This window comes from Branchiostoma lanceolatum, chromosome 11 (assembly GCF_035083965.1).
Source record: "Branchiostoma lanceolatum isolate klBraLanc5 chromosome 11, klBraLanc5.hap2, whole genome shotgun sequence".
NCBI classification, from domain to species: Eukaryota; Metazoa; Chordata; class Leptocardii; order Amphioxiformes; family Branchiostomatidae; genus Branchiostoma; species Branchiostoma lanceolatum.
Genome location: NC_089732.1, coordinates 13,460,333 through 13,477,606, shown reverse-complemented (window position 1 = coordinate 13,477,606; position 17,274 = coordinate 13,460,333). Strand labels below are relative to the sequence as shown.

The window sequence follows — 17,274 nt, the reverse complement described above, 5'->3', positions numbered from 1 at the left end:
ACTGCGGCATCACAGGCCAAACCTGATCGTTGTGTGTACAGTCCAAATTGTGTGTGTGTGTGTGTGTGTGTGTGTGTGTGTGTGTGTGTGTGTGTGTGTGTGTGTGTGTGTGTGTATGCGTGCATGCGTGCATGCGTGCGCGCGAGCGCGTGTGTGTGTGTATGAGTGTGTGTGTGCCCGCGTACGTGCAAAGTGTGTGGGTGTGGGTGCATACGTGTGCGCGCGCGCGTGTGTGTGTGTGTGTGTAAGTATGTGTGTGTGTGTGCGCGCGTTCCTGCGTGTGTGTGTGTGTGTGTGTGTGTGTGTGTGTGTGTGTGTACTTACATCGTATGAATAGAACTTATCCATATATAAGTATCTTTACGTGGTTAAACAGATACGTATGGCACGGAGATTGACAGGAAGACTAGATTGTTCCGCCTGTGCAAGAAGTTCTGGCAAGCCACAGCCGCTGTGCTCATCGTGGGCATGGCCGTACTACTGCCGTTCTTCGCAGGTTAGACGTTTCTTCTATCATTTTACAGAGATATGATTTTGATATTTGAAACAAAACTATCAACATCTGGCAGTTCGATTCCGGACGAACAGTTTAATTCTGGAAAGCTGTAACTTTTGCGAGGTGAATTGATTAAATGCGATGAATTTATGTATTTTATTGCAATGTAAGAAAAGTTACATGTAATTGGTATATAGATTGAATTATATGTTAGAAAATGTAATGGGTATACAGGTTATATCTAAATAGTATCTAGGAACATACCCACTTCTTCATAATTCCGCAGCTTGATTTGACAATTTATTCTCTTGACACAGTGAATATGATCACTCTTGCCGAGAGGATGAGTAAGGTGGAAGAACATTTGTACGGGATGACTGAGCTTCGTCTTCGAGCAACCGAGCTGGAGCGTAAGTCAGATGTCCTGATATCACATGGCATGGTAGGGTGTTTCGCCCAGAACCGAGAGGTCCCGGGTTCGAAAACACCGATATGTCCCGATGTTGTGCCCTTGGGAGAGGCACTTAACAAGAATTTCCTCACTCCACCCAGGTGTGGATGTGTACCTGAGTTCGGTTGGGGAAGGTCGTATTGAGGTCAACTGCTGGCGCCGAATGGCAGCCGCCCAGACCCTTGCGACAGTTCCACAAAGTGCTAGTGTGGAACAAATGTGTATCTTGTGTATTATTGTATGTGATTGTAAACACTGCAGCAATTCAGCACTGGCTGCCATTGCACGGGTAATTTCGTAGCAATAAACCATTATTATCATTATTGCGTTGCGTACCAGATTTATACCATTCTCAAACTGATGCATCAACAAATTTTGGTACTTTTCTCAGATATTTGTTGAAATTTGACAAGTTCTTAGTTGTTGAATTTCCAAATGAGGTTTCAGACATGTGTATGTCACATGTCTCTCCAGGTAAAGGAAGCCCTGTAGTACTTAACCCTCCCAACATGACTGAGCTTACGGGGACGACTGGGCCCATCTTGCCAGAAAACGGGCTTCCTGGACCTCCAAGCCTTCCTGGATCTCCGTGGCCGCCTGGCCCTTCGGGAGAGAAGGGGCCCATGGGCACGGATGGCAAGCCAGGAGTCCCTGGGCCGCCTGGACCCCCGGGAGAGAAGGGAACCATAGGACCGGCAGGCAAGGCTGGTGTTCTTGGTCCTCCTGGACCCCCGGGAGAAAAGGGGCCCATCGGACTGGTTGGCAAGGCTGGTGTTCTTGGGCCTCCTGGACCCCCGGGAGAAAAGGGGCCCATCGGACCGGCTGGTAAGGCTGGTGTTCTTGGGCCTCCTGGACCCCCGGGAGAAAAGGGGCCCATAGGACCGGTTGGCAAGGCTGGTGTTCTTGGTCCTCCTGGACCCCCGGGAGAAAAGGGGCCCATCGGACCGGCTGGCAAGGCTGGTGTTCTTGGTCCTCCTGGACCCCCGGGAGAAAAGGGGCCCATCGGACCGGCTGGCGAGGCTGGTGTTCTTGGGCCTCCTGGACCCCCGGGAGAAAAGGGACCCATAGGACCGGCTGGCAAGGCCGGAGTCCCTGGGCCTCCTGGACCCCCGGGAGAAAAGGGACCCATGGGACCGGCTGGCAAGGCTGGAATCCCTGGGCCTCGGGGACCCCCGGGAGAAAGGGGGCCCTTTGGGTCCCCAGGATTGCTGGGACCCGTCGGGCCGCCTGGACAACGTATACCAGGAGGGTCAACCTATCCAAAACCTGCCGGACCACCTGCACGCCCTCGAACACCAACTCGGGGCGAGCCGGATAAAGGTAAGGCTAGCATTTAATCTGTGTTCAAATATTACAAGATGCGATTATATTGTAATTTCCCCTTTCATTTTCCTCTTCTCAGACTGGCATTCATGTGCTATAAACAAAGGTTCACCCTTAGACTATTGTTGCCTTTGTGACCGATAAGTCTACTCTAATGCAAAAAAATGTGTATCAAGAGATAAAAAGTCAAATACACCATATACTATTTTATCGATTTGAAGTTATTGTTAGAATTTTCATCAGGTCAATGACATCTGTACTACCCTCATGTCTCTTAAATATTCAACAGTCTCCTGTCCAGGAGGTTATAAGGAATGGTGTGGGACCTGCTACAAGATGTTTAAAACTCACCGAGCCTTCAGCCAAGCGGCCGCGATCTGTCGTGAAGACGGTGGTTCCCTCGCCATGCCTAAAGACGCCCAGACCAACGCCTTTCTCATCTCCTTGATTAAGGGATCCGGAGTATATCATTACGCGTGGATTGGCCTGCACGATCACCGCGAAGAAGGAAAGTTTGAGTGGGTGGATGGTTCTCCACTTGGGAAGTACAACCCGTGGTTTATGGGACTAGTAAACAATGCCCAGCATGCTGATCGTGCTGACTGCGTTCTTTTGTTTAGTGACAAGTGGATAGACAACGAGTGCAACAAACTACACCCCTTCATATGCCAAGTCGTTTCAGGTCATCATACTGCTTATTGAAACCTTTCCAAATGGCAACTGTTAAACTCTTCACTGAATGAAAGTCCTTGATTATTCATCTGACTGCACACATTGAATGATAATTGTCATCAGCTCGACGGTATCTGTATCTATATAAGACTGTATAACCAGCTCCGCAGGCACGCGGCGCGGTACCAGCTGGTTATATTACATTTGAACGACCTGTCACACCTAATCTTTGCACATCTACCTGTAAGCGTCGTTTAAAGCTATTTAGTGAGGGTACTGTAAATGTACAATGTTAATCAAAGATATGCAATGTGTATGAGAAATCAACATATTACATTAGAAAACAAGACTTGTAGGGTTTTCAAGAGACAAAGTTGAGCAATATCCGATGTCCAAGATTAGTTCATAGGTTAATTTGACAATTGGTATCGGAAAACAAAAGAGCCTTTCCTGTCTGGTAGTGTTTAGGTGGAGCATGAAAACTAGTACAAAAGAAATTCTAGAGCAGTTACGTAATTCAGACACCTTAAATTATTGGTCATTTTTAGTGATAGTCGACAATGGACGATATAGCTGTTACGTAAAGTGTTGGCAATTGTATGTAATAATCAAAACCTGGAATGTCAGGAATTGTGTGTAATAATCAGAACCTGGAATGTCGGCAATTTTATGTATGTAATAATCAGAATCTGTAAACATATGTATTTAAGATAACTTAAACAAACACCGAGTGGCTAATTTATCATCATGTCATGATCTAAATATACAATGTGAAGTCGCCGGAAACATGATGTGCCAGCTAGGAATTTGAAAATGAATAAATAGTGTTTTGATGAAATAGTTCATATTGAGCTTTATTGGGGACTGACTTTGATTATGTATTCATTGACTCATAGTGCGTATTGGAATATAACAACCATTTCCCGAGTTTAGTGCTTCTTTAACAAAATATCTACCTTGACTCGACGTTCGCTCTTAGACCGTAGTCGAGAAACGTAATTCATATGTAGCAGATCAGGCTTTAACAAAGCTTTCCTACATTTGATGCCGTGTAAATGGTGGATCAGAACTGGCACATTCTTCAAGTAAAAAAAAAAGAACAGGAAGAAACCAATTAATACAACAAACTTTCAGCGTTCAACTCCTGTAGTTTCGCTTTTGTCGTCGAGAGGATCAGGCTGAATCATTTCTAACTTAGCGGCATGAATTCGAATTACCTACTGTACTAGGTGCAGATTGTGATTTAGTGGGTGTACCATATGTAGACGTATGTGGCCATATCTTTCTAGTTTTGAGTTGAACCAAGGTTAACTATCCACGTGAGGACTTGGTGCAGGTTACATTTGAGATATATATCACTAACATGCATGGAAACTTCTCTTATGAAAGAAAGTTCTCTAGACACTAGACTATTACCCATAGCTACTAAGATGCATATTCTTTCTAAGAATTGTTTTTCTCAAACACACATATGCATAGATGTAAATGATAACAAAACATTTAATTTTCACCGAAAGAATCAGCTAAAACACTTATCTATGCATTGTAGTTTGTTTTGCATCAACTGATGTAATTTGTCTCGACTCTAAAACTCTCTTGATGTAGTCTCTTTAAGTAAAGGTAAAAGGTTGTTTTATTCTCAAACGTGCCCATGCATAGATGTAAATAAAATCAAAACATTCAATTTTCACCGAAACAGCGTAAACACTTATCTATGCATTTTACCTTGTTTTGTATCAACTGATGTAATTTGTCTCGACTCTAAAACTCTCTTGATGTAGTCTCTTTAAGTAAAGGTAAAAGGTCGTTTTTATCTCAAACGTGCCCATGCATAGATGTAAATAAAATCAAAACATTTAATTTTCACCGAAAGAATCAGCTAAAACACTTATCTATGCATTGTAGTTTGTTTTGCATCAACTGATGTAATTTGTCTCGACTCTAAAACTCTCTTGATGTAGTCTCTTTAAGTAAAGGTAAAAGGTCGTTTTTATCTCAAACGTGCCCATGCATAGATGTAAATACAATCGAAACATTTAATTTTCACCGAAAGAAACAGCTAAAACACTTATCTATACATTGTAGTTTGTTTTTTATCAACTGATGTAATTTGTCTCGACTTTAAAACTCTCTTGGTGTAGTCTCTTTAAAGTAAAGGTGAAAGGTTGTATCGAGTGAGAGGCTGTGTTAAGACCAGCCAGTCCTCGCCAGGTGTAGGACGTGTTATTTTTCTGTCCGGAGACCTGACTAGAGGCATCATGCGGAGAGGACAGCAGCAGTCCCAGACTGGTGACACAGGAGGTAACATGATTTCGCATGATTTATGAAAAAAAACTGCTTCTTTTCCCAAGAAGATAACTTTGAAAAAACAAAGATGGTTAAGTGATTCAGCCGTACAGTAAAGCTTCCCCTCTCAAGAATGTACGTGGACAAGAAAATACGCGAAAAGCAACGTGAAACAAAAGGCTTGGGAAAGAAAGAATCTATCAAAAATGTTTCATGACAGTTTGATGTTCCAAAAACTAACGTCGAAAGTTAAAGACTAATACTGAGGGTATAATGTCAGTGTAGTGTTTTAGCCTCCATAGCTTTTGCTTATGATACACTTTTTGCTCCCTGGCTCCCACCAAAGCACTGGTATCATGCTATAGATCCGTTAGATTTGTTTTCATACTTATACCTTTAGTTCATATTGTTGATAGTTGATAAGATTTTAAGCTTCTTGCTACTGCACATTATATTCTTGGGGTAATCATCATATCGTAATTTTCCGCCAGGCACCACACCCACACAGCAGGCTCAGACGGATTGGAGATCAGTCGCGCACGCCGCTGCGAACATACCCAACACCATGTACGTCTCCAGAGCAGGTAAACAGTGCTATATCCCAGGTTACAAAGTTCTGTTAATGTATAAATGAATGAAAGAATGAACGAACAAACGAATGAATGAATGAATAAATAAATAAACCAGATAAATCATGTTTAAACTTGACCTCCGTTTCCACAATCTCTTTCTACCTACCAAAAATCATTGAGATCCATCAACGTTTCCGTCACTTTTTTTGCCTACATACAAACACAGAAAAATCAAAAGTCCGCTGCAGTACTGTTGGAAAACGCCAGCTGAACGATTTTTGAACTTGACCTTCCCTTGCACAACCACTGCACACCTACCAAATATCATGAAGATTCATTAAAAGTTTCCCGAGTTATGCTCTTGACATACATACAGACCCACACAACATCCGGCTCAACCGAAAATATAATCTACTCCGAGTTCCTCGGCGAAGATAATAAATGAATGAATGAATGAAGCTTTATTTACGTGTCTTGCGCTTTCCCAGGGGAGATAAGAGCATGAGATGGTGTTTCAAATGAATAGTCAATAATTTTAACTGAAGGCTTTGTACTTTTCCGGCCAATTGTATGTCTTGTATGGTTATCTTGGGTTTTGTCTATACGGTGCCTTACTGTTACGTCCCTTACATCGCATGACTAGAACTAGTTGATGCATAAGTATCTTTACGTGATTAAACAGATGTTTATGGCACGAAGATGGACAAGAAGACCAGATGGTTCCGCCTGTGCAAGAAGTTCTGGCAAGCCACAGTCGCTTTGTTTATTGTAGGCGTGGCCGTACTATTGCCGTTCTTCGCAGGTTAGACGTTACTTCTATTGTCTTAAGTTAGAATTTAGTGTCAGTATCTAGACTAGAAAAGTCACATGCTGTGTTGGTATATTTTGTCTGTCCGTCCTTTCATGTTACATGTGCTTGCAATTAGCCTACGGGCAAGAACTTGCAATAAACGTATCATCATTATCATCATGTATTGCAGATGGATGATTTTGGTATTTGAAACAAAACTATTGATATGTGACAGTTCCATTCCGGACAAACAGTTTAATTCTAGAAAACTCGTATTTTGGCAAGGTGGATTGATGAAAAGAATTCATGTCTGTACATGTAAGTGTGACGTAAGAAAAGCCTATTGGATATATATAGGTATATACGAGTATTCAAGTTGTCTCCAGGAACAAAACACAGTTCTTTACAATTTCAAAGCATGATTACAGAATTTCAGTCAGAAAGTGTCAAACGTCTTATTGTCTTGACACAGTGAAAGTGATCACTCTTGCTGAGAAGATGAATAACATGGAAGAACAAAACGGACTGACTGAGCAGCGACTAGCCGAGCTGGAACGTAAGTACGATGTCCTACTATCTCATGGCTTCGGCTCTATACCCTTCTAAGACTACGAGTATACAAATTTCAGTACTTTTCTAATATTAGGTAGATTGGTGCAAAGAATTGATGTCTGTAAGTGTGACGCAATAAAAGGCATTGGATATCCGGATATGTAGGTAGGTTATACTAGTATTCAAGTTGTCTGCAGAAACAAAACCCAGTTCTTCAGAATTCCACAACATGATTACAGAAAGTGTCAAATGTTTATCTCCATGAAAAAAGGCTTTTTCATGGAGATACTGTTTTGCTTGCGTTTGGTGTTTGTGTGTATGTATGTGTCGCCGGACGCTTAAAGTCACCATAACTGTAGAACCTGTACATGGATTGTAATGATTTTTGGTATGTGGGTGGGTGTTAGGAGGAGGGAGGTCGAGGTCAATTTTGGGCCCCCTGGCATGTGTGACTGGAACTGCAATGGCGTATTTGTTAAAATCTTCAATGTAGAAGAACTGAAGAGTGGATCGACAGATCGTCATGTTCTTTGGTACACAGGTAGGTTAGACCAAGTTGTACACACTTAAGTGCAAACTATGCAAATGAGACCGAATTTGCATAAGTAAGGAGGTAAATCGTTTGCATGGGTGTCGTCGGATGCTTAAAGTCAGCATAACTGTAGAACGTGTAGATGGATTGTAATGATATTTGGTATGTGGGTATGCGCTGGGAGGAGAATGGTCAAGGTCGATTTTGGGCCCCCTGGTTTGTGTCCCTGGAACTGCAATGGCCTATTTGTAAAAATGTTCTAAAGGGGTATAACTGAAGAGAGGAACAACAGATTTTCATGTTATTTGGTACGCAGGTAGGTTGGACAGAGATGTACACACTGAAGTGCAAATCATGCGAAGTCATTATGTTTGCGTGTGTGTGCGCGTGTGTGTATGTTTGTGTCACCGTGTGTGTATATGTATGTGTCACCGGACGCTTAAAATCAGCATAACTGAAGAACGTGTGGATGGATTGAAATGATATTTGGTATATGGGTAGGTGCTGAGAGGAGAAAGGTCATGGTCGATTTTGGGCCCCCTGGTATGTGTCACTGGAACTGCAATGGCGTGTTTGTAAATATTTTGCAAGGAGAATAACTGAAGAAAGGAGCAACAGATTTTCATGTTATTTGATATGCAGGTAGGTTGGACAGAGATGTACAAATTGAAGTACTAATTATGCAAATTCAAACTGAATTTGCATAAGCAATGAGGAATATCTACTCTATTGTGGGCTTTGAGGTCGCACCATCTGTTGGTCTCTTATCTAGGTCAGTAGCTATTTATAGCCACTTCTCCCCTTGCCCGGCCAGTGTGGGTCATACCATTGAGTGATATAGAATGGGGGGAACTGGTTTAATAAAAAAACAAAGTTTCATGGAGATTTTGGGTCCTAAGACTCTTGTTTATTCTTTTGATACAGCGAAAGTGATTACTCTTGCTGAGAGGATGAGTGAAGTGGAAGAACAAAACGGAATGACTAAGCTGCGACTAGCCGAGCTGGAACGTAAGTACGATGTCCTGATATCACATGGCACCGGATTTATGCCCTTCTTAGACTATGAAAATTTCAGTATTTTTTAAATATTTTTTGAAAATTCACATGTTTTTAGTTGTTGAATTTTCTAATCTTTCGTGAGATTTCAGACATGTGTGTGTCAACTGTCCCTCCAGGTAAGGGAAGCCCTGTAGTTCTTAACCCACCCAACATCACCGAGCCTACGGGGAAGACTGGACCCATCTTGCCAGAAAACGGGCCTCCTGGACCTCCAGGCCTTCCAGGACCTCCGGGGCCGCCTGGCCCTTCGGGAGAAAAGGGGCCCATGGGCAAGGATGGCAATGCCGGAGTCCCTGGGCCACCTGGACCCCCGGGAGAGAAGGGGCCCATAGGACCGGATGGCAAGGCTGGTGTTCTTGGGCCTCCTGGACCCCGGGGAGAAAAGGGACCCATGGGACCGGCTGGCAAAGCTGGAGTCCCTGTGCCTCGGGGACCCCCGGGGGAAAGAGGGCCTATTGGGTCCCCAGGATTGCCGGGCCCCGCTGGGCCGCCTGGGCTACCAGGAAGGTCAACTTTTCCAAAACCTGCCGGACCACCTGGACGCTCTCGACCGTCAATTTGGGACAAGCCGCATAAAGGTAAGACGACCATTTAACCGGCTGTGTTCAAATATTCCAAGATCAAATAAGAACCTTACCCGCGTGGTGATTATGTAATTTTCCCCTTTCATTGTCCTCTCCTTAGAGAGGCATTCAAATGCCATGAACAAAGGTCTACCCGAAGACGATTCTTTTGCCTTTATAATCCAATAAGTCTATTATAATATACACAAATGTGTATCAAAAAATGAAAACTCAAATGCATGTTATACTATTTCATCGATTTGAAGTGAACGTTAGAATTTTCATCAGGTCAATGACATCTGTACTACCCTCATGTCTCTTACATCTTCCACAGTCTCCTGTCCAGGAGGTTACGAGGAATGGCGTGGGAACTGTTACAAGTTGTTTAAAATGCGCCGAACCTTCAGCGAAGCGGCCGCGACCTGTCGTGCATACGGTGGTACCCTCGCCATGCCTAAAGACGCCCAGACCAATGCCTTTCTCATCTCCTTGAAACATGGAGTAAATAATTTGGTGTGGTTCGGCCTGCACGATCAGCGCGAAGAAGGAAAGTTTGAGTGGGTGGATGGTTCCCCACTTGGGGAGTACAACGCGTGGGCTCCGGGACAACCACACAAGTTGCCAATGGGTTCAGATGCTGATTGCGTTCTTTATGTGAGTAGTGGCAACTGGGTAAACGCGATGTGCGACATAGATATGAATAGATGGCCCTTCATATGCCAAGTCGTTCCAGGTAACTTCACGTAATCATGCCGTTTCTAGAAATCATTCCAAATGGCAAACATGAAGCTATTCATTAACTAACCGAATGAAACCCCTTCATAATTCATTTGACTGCACATATTGAATAATCATTACCATTAGCGCAAATGTATGTACAATGTTTATCTCTTTATTCATTTATTTGTGGGTTTGGCAGTTCAGGATGCACTGTCAGGGCTGCCGAACTAGTCTGTGGCTGTTACAAAGGACTAGCCTTGCTGACAATGACTATACAGACGGAGTTGAGGTTTTGATATGGACAGAATAGCAATCAATAACAATATTCTAAGTACACGAAGACTATAACATATGCATGTAAAATAATATAATGATGTATGATGGTATCTTGTCTATTACTGCTGTCTGGACAGTAGAATCTATCAGTATCTACAACGTGAGATCAGTGTGCACTCTGTAAGGGTCACCTAGGAAAGATTATCATTTTAGAATTCCATTTATTCTTGCACTGCCACCATTACTAACACTTCAAAAGGACACTCTGGGGATGGCAGTGCAATTATCAATGGAATGAGTGTTCAAGAGTCTACAATGCTAATATTAAGAGGTATTCAATACTGTATGTATATAAAATTGATATAATCATCGCATTAGAAATCAGCTGCTTGTTGCTTGTACAGTTTTGGGGCATACATGTTACATGTACATACTTTTACAAAGCTTGACATTTTAGAAACCGAAGGAGCTTTCTGTGTTTAGTAGTGTATGTAGCTGAAACGTATGGGTTGAAAATTATCACATGGGAACTCTTACGTAATCAAGACAACTTTGTATTTTTTTGTTGTTGAGTTGAGTTTATTAGGATCCACAATTATTTCTAATGATAGACGACAATGGACGATATTACGTGAAGTGACGGCAATCAGAACCTGCTTGCATCTGTATTTACATGAACAAAACAAAAACAAACACCTTCCGGCAAAGTCACGCATCGTATCGTGATCTTAACATGAAATGTGAAGTCGTCGAAAACATGATGTGCCAGGAATTTGAAAATGAATAAATAGCTTTTTGATGAAAGAGTTCAGATTGAGCTTTATTGGCTACTGACTGTGGCGCATCAGTTTTAGGAACCTGCAATACTTACGCTGAGAAACTCTAGCTGTAGGCATTACAGTCTGTGGGAAGAGATTTTGATGAAGTCGTCATCTATTTATAGCAGTGATTATGATGAATAACCAGGAAGACAAACGCGTGAATTTAATGCACTGCAGTTTATATCTAAATCGCCAGGGGACGCTACAGTAGGTCTTGGTATAAGTGCTCCTCCCTTCCGCCCGCCAACGCCTCTGCGAGAATTATTTCCAGCAGCAGTTTCAACATTGTCATAACATTGATGATATGCACACAGACTGACTGAATGGTACTTGATGTTCAGATTAGACTCTGTTCTTCGTAACCAAACCGCTGGAGGTCGTTGCTAGACCGCTCCAAAGTAACGTTACATATGTATTGATAAACATACCTCTCCTTAGTGCTGAACACCATTCAAATGCATTCAAGTACACCTGTCCTTTGCGCCTTACACCATCAAAATACATGACAATATATATGTCCTTGGTTCTGACCATGTACGCCATCTAAACATAGGCAAACACGAAATATAGGCAAACATACCTGTCCTTGGTCCTGAACGCTATCGAACACTATGCAATAGCGGTCTCTAGCGATTCTAATCCAAAGTGCAGGCAAATGTAACAGCACTGATTATTCAGGGCCATTCAGTGTTTCACGTTTATGGGTTCAAATGGTGAGGGAGGGTGATGTCCCATTCGGAGGGGATGTAGACAGTGATAAAAAGGCCGAATGATGCAGTCATTGACGAGTGAAGGGCTAACGTTGTAAACGGCAGACAAACATCACTGCCAGTACTTATACATGATCATTGCAGTTTACTGGTTCAAAAGGGTTGCAACCTTTGACCCTTATATCCTATTGACGCCTGATTATGATATAACGTCGCAGTATGTCCGTTCTTCAGATCACCCACAAGTGTCGGCGAAGACACCTAGCGAATCATGTTATTTTAGACGCCACTGGGTGAAGGTTTGCCTGCAATGATATTTTTAGTCGTTAGGTGGGGTTTTTAAGCCGTCAGTGTATTCGGATGTATACGATAGGCGCATCAATGTCCATGGTAATTGCCTTTGTCAAGAACGTTATGTTCATGGGGCTGTGTGTTTGTGTGTCTGCAGTTTAAAGGAGATGTGCACTCGACAACTTGTATGGGAAAATCATAAGGAAATGCATCATTTATCATATTTTATGGCCTAATCAAGGTTTCTGGGCCTAATACATGGGTTTCCAAGCAGACCCAACGGCTGCAAAGACCGTATCCAACTGGCAGACAACTTCCCTGGCTGACTGGAGCTTCTCTGGCTAGCTTGTACGATTTCAGCACCGTGGAGATCTGCTTGGAGATTAGGTGAAATATCTAAGATATTGATTCTTGATTTTGAATGGTCACATTATTGTAAACTAAGTCTAAAAAGTTCAAACCCAAAAGCTCAAGTCAGTGTGGCTGTAATAGACAATAAACAAAATGAGTTTTAAGTTGACTATCTGCAATCACCTTGAAGAACGTGAACTGAGTAAGAGACAAGGCAAGTTAAGCTTTGTAGCTTTTATTTTCAAAACTTTTTTGCACAAAACAAGTCGATTCGGTAATGTCATGTACATGTACTCCTGTGTAGGAAAACTTTATACACCAGTAATATCAAAATGTGAAATAGTACAACATCAAGAGCAATCTCACAACCATTGTCTGTAGAGTCTGGTCAACCTAACTTCACAAATATATACAATTAAACCCTGGGTTTCTGGTTTTATTATGCTATCCTGGTATCCATCCCTAGTGAAACTACTCTGTTCCCTCTGCTATTTGACACGGTAGATACTAGTGCTGCGGACCGGTACTGTGGACCGGTACTGTGGACCGGTACTGTACCGTAAAAATTGATTAGGTACAGGTCCAAAATACCGGATCATGAAGTACCGGTACTGTACCGATATAAATTTACACAAAGTATGTGCTCATTTTGTGACTGATCTCCTGATCTCATATGCAACACCAAACGTGACCAAAGTGATACCTTGAAGCAGCGTACAATGTAACTAATATGCAACAGATCATTCAGGCAGGCCGGGAGTTTTGATAGCAAGGCCAATGGAGTTTAGCAGTAGGAAACTTAGTTATGTTCTTTAGATAAAGATACTGACAAATTGACAACAGTTTATTTGTGTTTCTGTCATTCGAGAAGAAGTTCAGAAGAACACATGTTGCTTTTTCAAATTGTTCAGGTACAGGTACAGGTCCGGACCTGTACCTAAACCTCTGTACCGGTACCTGTACCTGATGTTACGTTTAGGTACGCAGCACTAGTAGATACAATAGGCTAGTTTCTAGCATGGGTTATCTAAAACAAGTTATCGGCTGCCCCAACATTTTGCAACTTTCCTTAATTGTATCCATTCACATAGCATTTTCATTTACAAAAGCTCGCTAAATGAATGTCAAACAATATTGAAATCCTAGATTTCCTGTTGATGTTCACCTACTAGTTGCTGAGCTTGAAGTTGGAGACCGACCTAGCTCACTTAGTTTTAACTAGACACTATCCAAGAGCAACATAATAAGCTTTGAAATAATTCACACAGCTCAACATTACAAAAACAGCTCCTAATTTAGCACCACTATGTTGATACAGTTTGCTGTTATAGTTAATACAGAGACAACAGGCACACATGGGTAGTTCTGGCTGAATTACAGCCAGAGATCGTTATAGTTAACCATCGAGTTATCACGTGCATTATGGTGAGGACGTACTTCAATGTTGCTGTTCTAAGCTTTATTTTGTACATGTAGTTTGTTCAACAAGCAAACGAGGATAAAAATGAAAGTAGTTTCTAAAGGCATAATCTGTGATCTAGTGGCTGAGTGCTTATCCTGTTTTTATAACGCAGCATAAAAGTGCAATACATGTACTTTCCTTGGAAATGGACACAGTTTAAAACAGGGGCCTATCTAGGTGCTTATTCCAATTGGCCCTGTGAAAAAGGGGTATCAAATCACCACCAAACTCCCAATCTTTAACCCTTGCCCTGACAAGTTCTACTGTAACCAAAACAACTGGGGTGCATGGATACAACCTTATTAGCAAGAAGGTTAACTGAAAGATTGGCTCTTTAAAGCTTGTATAGCCAACCACATCGAATACCATGTTGGCCACGATGCTTTATGCAAATCTTGAACCTTGTGAAACATGACCTTGACTGATGAACTTTAACCTTTAGCACTCTTTGGCCATTTAGCACCCAATTCCCTATTGGTTACAGAGTTATAGGCAACAGGTTAAATATACATGGGTCACATCGAAGACCATGTTGGCCACAATGATTTATGCAAATCTTGAACCTTGTGAAACATGACCTTGACTGATGAACCTTAACCTTTAGCACTCTTTGGCCATTTTGGCACCCAATTCCCTATTGGTTACAGAGTTGTAGGCAACAGGTTAAATATGCATGGGTCTTGCTGTATGCTACTTGTACTTCTTAGGTTTTGGGCCATTTTATCTTCAAACAAAGCACAGTAGTCAACATCAAATCATTTCAGTATAGTAGTGATCGAGAATACTTTGCACAGGGCACTACACTAGTAAAACTAAAACACAGCGTTTCCTTTACAAGCACTATTTTTTACGACATCTCACTAGAGTTTGTCTCCTTTATTGAACAAAAATGATTGAGAATGATCCTACCAAAATGTTGCATATTGATATAGAGGCAAATATTGTCTTTGCCCTCCAAAATTCTTTTGAGGATGAAACCCTATACTTGTGCTGAGATTGTCCCTGGTAAGAATATCTGATATTGTCAAGTACACTTTTCACCCATTATTTCTATGAATTGAAACATTAAATGCTAATTGGTAGCAAATTCTACGAACCACAATAAAACCAACATCAATACAAATGTATATACATGTACTAGAATGCGAAATAAGCATATATTACGTATATTGCATTAGCCTTGCTTAAAACATATTCACAAGAAGAAACAAACAACCAATCTTTTATCAAAACTTACACAAATGCTTTCAGCATAACCAAATAACAATAAACATTTACTTTTACAGGAAACTGAATATACAATCTGCAAGCAAAAATATCTAAAATACCGTATCATACAATGTTACGAATATTCCAGTGGTCAAATAAACTAAAAAAAAAGTCTACACAGTACTGTGTTGTCATGTAGCAATTCAGTTCAACTTTCAGTAGGCTGGAACATACAAGGTAGCCTGATATCCGTCCTATTCTAGCTTCACTCGCTCCTTTAATCACTTCCCTGCAAAATAGTCTGGCACTTGTTAAGGTACCGTTGAAGGGTGGCTGAGGAGTTTTGGGATGTTATTGAAAAAAACCTTTATACATCTCTGTAAACCTTCCTCAACCTTAATTTTTTCAGGTAGTACCTTATAGCAAGGTGATAATCTATGTAAATTGGTATGACGTCATGATTACGTCATCAAGGGTTATAAGACCACACCCATTTTTAGAATAAAGGCTCTCCTTGGCTTGTACTTCGATGTTTATCAATATAACTTTGTAGGAATGTACATGATAGTAATACATTGAGGATTATACGTGCCTATGTTTATATTTTGAAATGCAATTTATGGCAAATTTTTATTATTTTTTATAAAAGATTCGCCAAAAATCGTCATTTGTAAAAAAACAATTGGTATTGGAATATTTGCCTGAAATGTAGGCCTTAGTTCTGCTTGACTCTGAGTCACATGGTGCTTGCAATGGGAAGCAGACATGTCAGGCATTTGGAAGTTCAACTTCCCTTACTCAACGTCCAAGAAAAATTCGGTCCCAGAATAATAATCATAAGGACCAACTGTTTAACCTTTAGCACACTGAAGTAGCCATTTGGCACCCAATTCCCTATTGGTTACATAGTTAGGCAGCAGGGAGAAGGTTAAATAGTGATGGGTGCAAGACTATTCTGTGTGGAGCACATAGGAGCAAACCAAAGCTAGAATATCTTATTGATGGATTCCAGGCTAATACAAAGGCAAGTAATGTCATCAAAAATATACTCTATAGTAGAGGGTGGATAGCAGGCTTTTAGCTAGAATTTATAGACAAGGAGTCCATAAATGGGGGGGGGGGGGATGCTGTGATGGCCAAAAGACGCATGGACGCATGCCTAGCTAAAAGCCTGGTGGATAGTCTATCTCCTCTTGCCGTCCCTGTGGTGCATTTTGAAGTGGACAGGCATGGCCTCCAGACTGCTGCCGCTGGCGCTGCCCGCGTAGCTTCCCACCTCCTGCTGCGACGACGTGGCACGGGACCCCCGGCTCTCCCGCCCGCGCTCCCTGTCCTTCCCGCGACCAGACGAGTTACGCTGACCTCTGCAACAAAAACAACAACAAAGTTAGTTAGAATTGAATTAGCAAACAAGAAACCTATATCATACATGCGGCAAATGACAGTTACTCAAGCAAATTTCGATATCTTATCCAGTTGCTTGAGTAACTGTCCTCTGGCATGTCTTATTACCTGGATGTCTAACCGTCATCAATGTACCTCTGCATTAAAAACAACAACACTTAAATGGGTTTAGCAAACATTTACTTTTTTAAGAAACCCACTATAAACTGTAGAGCCCTGCAAAAACTTGATATCCTAATTGACTTTCAGACCATCTTGGTAGAAAAGTATACATAATTATGTACTTCACATGGGAAGTGTATATCATCAACTTCTTTTGCTTCATGTAAAAGTCAAACTAACAAAAATTTGTGAAGACATTATCAATAATAATCAAATAAGATCATTGCTTGTATGTAGCAAATAAATATATGTGATGTTGCAGTGTCTCTGCAAACCTTCCATGCTAACACATAGAGTTTTTGTTGATCATGAAATACTACATGTATCTATAATTTGTGAGTGCATAAGTGCCAGTAAACCTGTTGTACCGTGGGTACTGTGGCCCGGGGGTGGGTTTGGGGTTGATGAGATGCTCCAGTTTGTAGTAGTCTAGAAAAGTCCTGGCAACGTTCCTGCCAAGCTTCATGTCTGTGGAAGTGTTGTCAAGGTACATGTTGTGTAGTCTTGTTTTTGTTTGTTTGTTTGTTTGCCTTTATTCAATATCGACAAAGTTCTAATCATACCAGTAAAGA

At 41.6% G+C, this 17,274-nt stretch overlaps 2 protein-coding genes across 2 annotated transcripts in view; one reads left to right on the top strand and one right to left on the bottom strand.

Annotated features, from left to right (window-relative positions):
- Nucleotides 1–1,067: 1,067 nt before the first annotated feature.
- Nucleotides 1,068–10,043, top strand: LOC136444274 (collagen alpha-1(I) chain-like). Its single transcript, XM_066441789.1, has 8 exons — nucleotides 1,068–2,267; nucleotides 2,560–2,967; nucleotides 5,720–5,812; nucleotides 6,483–6,602; nucleotides 7,063–7,146; nucleotides 8,599–8,682; nucleotides 8,850–9,311; nucleotides 9,631–10,043. Exons 1-8 carry the CDS (start codon nucleotides 1,397–1,399, stop codon nucleotides 10,041–10,043), a joined length of 2,535 nt encoding a protein of 844 aa, XP_066297886.1. The 5' UTR covers nucleotides 1,068–1,396.
- Nucleotides 10,044–14,656: 4,613 nt separating this feature from the next.
- Nucleotides 14,657–17,274, bottom strand: part of LOC136444678 (cytosolic carboxypeptidase 6-like) — an 82,990-nt gene continuing 80,372 nt past the window's right edge. The window contains exons 13-14 of the mRNA XM_066442365.1: nucleotides 17,071–17,170; nucleotides 14,657–16,500 (exon numbers count right to left, since the gene is read on the bottom strand). Of these exons, the coding sequence (XP_066298462.1) occupies nucleotides 16,320–16,500; nucleotides 17,071–17,170 (281 nt within the window). The 3' untranslated portion in view covers nucleotides 14,657–16,319. The remainder of the gene's footprint in view (nucleotides 16,501–17,070; nucleotides 17,171–17,274) is intronic.

Bases quoted from the DNA above. Each gene is read 5' to 3' on its own strand.
- LOC136444274 (XM_066441789.1), top strand. From the start codon at position 1,397: ATGTGTATGTCACATGTCTCTCCAGGTAAAGGAAGCCCTGTAGTACTT. The intron at 2,268-2,559 runs GTAAGGCTAGCA...AATATTCAACAG, and splicing joins TCGGGGCGAGCCGGATAAAG to TCTCCTGTCCAGGAGGTTAT. The intron at 8,683-8,849 runs GTAAGTACGATG...CTGTCCCTCCAG, and splicing joins GCGACTAGCCGAGCTGGAAC to GTAAGGGAAGCCCTGTAGTT.